Source organism: Pyrus communis, chromosome 6 (genome assembly GCF_963583255.1).
Source record: "Pyrus communis chromosome 6, drPyrComm1.1, whole genome shotgun sequence".
Lineage (NCBI taxonomy): Eukaryota > Viridiplantae > Streptophyta > Magnoliopsida > Rosales > Rosaceae > Pyrus > Pyrus communis.
This window is the reverse complement of record NC_084808.1, coordinates 18,262,965-18,268,193: the sequence shown is the minus strand read 5'-3', so window position 1 is coordinate 18,268,193 and position 5,229 is coordinate 18,262,965. Positions and strand designations below refer to the sequence as shown.

At 38.5% G+C, this 5,229-nt stretch overlaps 1 protein-coding gene and 1 pseudogene across 1 annotated transcript; one reads left to right on the top strand and one right to left on the bottom strand.

Moving 5' to 3' along the window:
* Nucleotides 1–1,251, top strand: LOC137736540 (probable aspartic proteinase GIP2; annotated as a pseudogene).
* A 2,945-nt stretch (nucleotides 1,252–4,196) lies between these two features.
* Nucleotides 4,197–4,955, bottom strand: LOC137736152 (uncharacterized mitochondrial protein AtMg00810-like). The gene is made up of 2 exons (XM_068475479.1): nucleotides 4,686–4,955; nucleotides 4,197–4,631 (listed from the first exon to the last, which is right to left on the bottom strand). Exons 1-2 carry the CDS (start codon nucleotides 4,953–4,955, stop codon nucleotides 4,197–4,199), a joined length of 705 nt encoding a protein of 234 aa, XP_068331580.1.
* Nucleotides 4,956–5,229: the final 274 nt, after the last annotated feature.

The window sequence follows — 5,229 nt, the reverse complement described above, 5'->3', positions numbered from 1 at the left end:
AAATCATTCAGACCCAAGGCCCTAGTTCTTCCGGTCAAAAAAACGCTTCTACTCTCCAAGACCTCACAACCTTCAAGCAGAGAACCCCTCTAGTGCCCCTAAAACTGACCATAGATCTTGGTGGTGAGTTATTCTGGGTTGACTGCAAGAAAGACTTTGTCTCCTCCACCTACAAGCCTTCCCGCTGCCACTCCGCCCAATGCTCTCTTGCAAACTCCAAGTCTTGTCACGACTGCAACTCGCCTCCGGTGAGACCAGGCTGCAACAATAATACCTGCGTCCTCATGCCAGCCAACACAATAATTAGGTAAGGAGGCAATTTTAATCAGCTAGGTCTAGACCGCCTGGCCCTCCACTCCACAGATGGGTCACAACCTGGACGACTAGTTTCCCACCCCAACTTTCTTTTCGTTTGTGGCGAAACATTCTTGACACAACTAGCCGATGGCGTCACCGGTATGGCTGGTCTCGGCAGGGCTAAAATCGGGCTTCCATCCCAATTAATTCGCCTCCGCTTTTAGTTTCCATAGAAAATTCGCTTTTTGCTTGAGCTCCTCAACCAGTTCAAATGGTGTCGTTTTCTACGGGAACGGGCCTTATGTGTTGAATCACAACGTTTTGTCGGAGTCGCTTGTTTACACTCCATTGCTCCTCTACCATTACTCCACCGGACCCGCTTACATGGAAGGCCAAGCTTCTTCAGACTATTTCATTAACGTAAAGTCCATCAAAATCAACGACGAGACCGTGCCGTTAAACACTTCCTTGCTAGTCATTAAAGAATACGGCTACGGAGGCACAAAGATTAGCACCGTCAACCCTTACACGGTGTTGGAGAACACAATCTACATCGCGTTTGTGGATTTGTTTCTCAAAGAAGTCCCTGCTCACATTCCTAGGGTTGCACCAGTGGAACCTTTCGGAGCTTGCTTCAACTCAACCCGCATCGGAAGGACACGTGTCGGGCCAGCTGTGCCTACCATCGACTTTGTGCTGCAGAGTGGGAGTGTATACTGGAGGTTCTTGGGAGCAAACTCAATGGTGCAAGTGAACGAGGAGGTTTTGTGTTTAGGGTTTGTGGATGCTGGGTTGAGCCCTAGTAACCCAATGACCTCAATTGTGATCGGAGGGCTTCAGTTAGAGGAAAATTTTTTGCAGTTTGATTTGGCTGCGTCTAGGCTTGGGTTCTGTAACTCGCTCTTGTCTGGACCGACAACTTGTGCTGATTTCAACTTCACATCTATTGCTTAGAGGCAAAGAGAACGCCAAAATTATTCGTGTCTTTGCCAGTGTAGCTCGTGGCTAGCTGGCCATGTAGTGATCAGATAATAATTTATGTTGTGTTTTTTTTTTTCTTCCAAGTGTTTTATGAAGTTTTTTGAATATGAGTTTGGACATTAATGAGTCTTTTCTTAAAAAAAAAATTAAATAAATAAAAATTGTTCTCTAGTCTCAAATAATATGTAGAAATGTTGACAATATTGATATCTAAGGTATTTTGATGGAATCAAAATAATTTAAAAATTAATTATGCATGTCGTATCTTGAAGAAACTATTATGCATCTATATATGAAAAATGTTTATAATTTTATGTTCTATGTAATAGAATTCAAGATCCAGATGATAGAAAACTGAAAAGGGAGACGATCTGACCTAGTTGTGATCCACTAAGTATTGGAATCTATGAAAACTGTCCAGGTGAGGTAACCCTTGCTTGCCAAGATGCACACAATACCGTTGTACTCCCTGCACTCCATCACTAGCATTAACAAATTCAAGATAATATCTGTTCGGGGGCAACGATTTTCCCCTCGCACAGCTCGGGGGTTTGATACTTGGTTGGTTGTCGGGCTTGGTTCTTGCTGGGTATGCTGCAAGACAGATTAGTAGTTAGTCGTGAAAGGTGCATTTCTAGGGTCTTAGGTGTAGGCCTTGAGGCTCACAATCAAAACTAACAAGGATCTTGGGGTGCCACTGCTATCTCAGTATAACAAATGTTGAATAGATGTGATTTAAGTCGATTACTTGCGCCCCAAGTTACTTAAACTTCTTGTTATCAAAGGATTGTCACAGATGGGTCAAGTCTGCATTAAGTTCTTTTTCTTGCCTTGTAAACAAGGACTTTTAGTTTATAATCTTGTATGTTCAAAATGAAGGGAGTTCAGGGCCCTTTTAACCATTTCCTCGAACACAATTTGTTCCTTGTGAAAACATGTTTGTTAAGTTAACCATATTTGAATGCAAATGGACTTTTAGGTAGAAAACAGTTGGAAATAACTTGAATACATGTTAAAAAGTACATTAAGCGATAGATCTACTAAATGGAAATACAAAACAAAGAGACTCAGGCAAGATTTCACCTTGTCGGGCAAGGTTAAACTTCTTACAGCCACTTATCTTTTAGTTTACAGAGGTTGTAAGCTAAAAGAGATGGATGGTAAACAAGTTTTACATGAGGGAATCGATACTACAACACTAAAGGAAGGTAGTAGAGCTTTTACACTAGACAAAAGATAGCTTTTCTAAGGGAGCTATAGCTAAAAGGACTAAATCTGGACAAGTTTCAGCTTTCTGGGTCCGAACTGGCTTGGAAGTAGAGTTTGTATATTGATTGATTGATTGTTTGAGTGTCATTGCCTCTGATGTCTCTTTCCCCTTTTATAGACAATTTAGCCAGACTGCTTTAGCTTCACTCTTGGGGGATGGCTCTCGGAGGGCAATGAGTCATCATCTATTTACTTGTAATGCCACTAGAAAGTGTTTTTTCGCTGGTAGTGAGCTGGTCTCTGTCATTTGTCACTTCAATCATAGGTACATGGCTTATGCCTTGGATGAGAAGGCTTTAGTTTTCTTCAAGCCCCATTGCTGGGCTTCGGGCAAGTTCAACTTGTTTTGGCGGCTTTGGGCATTCCTTAATGCAAAGCCCAATGTTTAAATATCAACCCAAACAATATCTACATGACATGCCAATATATATATGATGTAGATCAGATGGTAGAATGAAGTGTTCATAAATCACCGCTTAGTTGTGACATATGATAAAATTTAAAGACATAAATCAGCCAACAATGATATAAAAAGAAGATCAAAATTAGGCTTAGATATCATAATAACACTCAGAGAAAGTATGAAACAGTAATCTAGGGAGAGAAAGTAGTGAGAGAATGAAGAAAATGATATATGTTTTCCCGATTAATTAAGGAATAAAATGTTTTGATATTTTGTTAATTGTTTAATTTAAATCCTATTTGGACTCCCAAGGATCCTAGGGCTAAGAGAGATTATAAATAAGACCTTTATGAGTGTTTTTTTTTATCTTATCAATTATCAATCAATAAACTTTGATGTTTATATAATACTTTTTTGTGGATCGATTCTAGATTTCTTGTTCTTTTAGAATGTTGTTGAATAACCATTTTAATGATGCGTCAATGTGTCATATCTTACCTCGGTTTACCTTTTCTCATGGACATGTTGATTGACCATGTCATGAGAGAAAGTGTATGTGCATGAGAGAGAGATGTGAAGGTTTGGTGGTGGTGGAAGGAGTTTTGTACGGTTGTAAGTGGGCGGGGGTGGGTTTGGAGCTATAGATCTCTTTGTCTCTTTCAATTATTAACATATCCACATATATGAGAAATATGAATGTATGACTGTGAAGAAATGAATGTTAAGAACACACAAAGAGAGAGATTGAATCTTCAAGAGAAAGCTATTGTATTAAAATGAGACTTAATGATACACAATGAAGCATGCACAAATTATATAGCCTGCAATAGCTTGCGGTATAAGATAAGTTAGCACACCAATTCTAACAAACTTAAACAACTAACTGTTAACAATCTAACTAACTGCTAAGCTGGCATTGATGATCTGGCATTGCTGAGCTGTCCAGGTACTGTCAACACTCCCCCCCTCATTCTGAGCTGGGATTTCCAGGCTTCAGATTGTAAAAATGTCTAATAAAGGCAAGACTATGAAGACCTTTTGTAAGAACATCAGTAGTTTGTTCTTCAGTAGGAATATACATCACCTCAAGATCACCTTTCTGCACTCTCTCCCTTACAAAATGATAATTTGTATCTAAGTTCTTTATTCTTAAGTGAAACACTGGATTTGAACTTAATGCAATGACTTACAAATTATCATAGTGAATAACAGGTGGTTGAGACAAAAAAAAAACAATTCAAATCTTTCAAAATTTGCCTAACCTAAGCAATGTCTGTAGCTGTGCTTGCAAAGACCTTATTTCAGCCTCTGTAGAGCTTCTAGACACAGAAGTCTGTTTCTTCGATTGCCAAGAGATAAGGCTATTTCCAAGATATACAGCATAACCTATAACCGATCTTCTAGTATTAAGATCAGCTGCCCAATCAGAGTCAGAAAAAGTTGTGAGATGAGCTTGTGACTGAGAAGAATATACAATCCCATGTTGCAATGTACCTTGAAGGTATCTAAGAATTCTTTTAACATCACTAAAATGAATATCAGTGGGAGAATTCATGTACTGACGCACTGGAATTACTGTAAATGCAATGTCATGTCTTGTAAAAGTTAAGTATTGTAATGAACCATCAATGCTTTTATATGTGCTGGGATCTTCAAGTAACTTTCCATTAGTCATCATCATCTGATTGTGTGGTTTACAAGGAGTTGTAGCAGATTTTCAAGAGTCCATTCCTACCTTATGAACCAAGTCTTTTATGTACTTTGACTGATTAACAAAGATGTCCCCATTTGACTTGTATTGTATTTGTAAACCAATAAAGTATGTAAGTTGTCCCAAGTCTTTCAAATCAAACACAGTAGACAACTCTTGAATCACAATTTCAATTTTACTCACATTTGATCCAGTCAAGATTATATCATCAACATAAAACAAAAGTATGATGATATATGTGGCATCAGTTTTCATGAATAAGCTGATCTCAGAGACTGATGCAGTGAACCCCATTGCTAACAAATAGCTAGTGAATTTAGAATTCTAGGCCCTTGGTGCCTATTTGAGGCCATATAAGAATTTGAACAATTTACACACATGATTTGGATGACTTGGATCAATGAAACCCTAAGGCTGCTTCATGTAAACTTTTTTCTGCAAATCACCATGCAAGAATGCATTTTTAATATCAAGTTGTTTCATTTCCCAATGATTCATTGTTGCCAAAGCAAGAATAACTCTCATAGTTATATGTCTTACAACTGGACTAAAAGTATCTGAATAATCT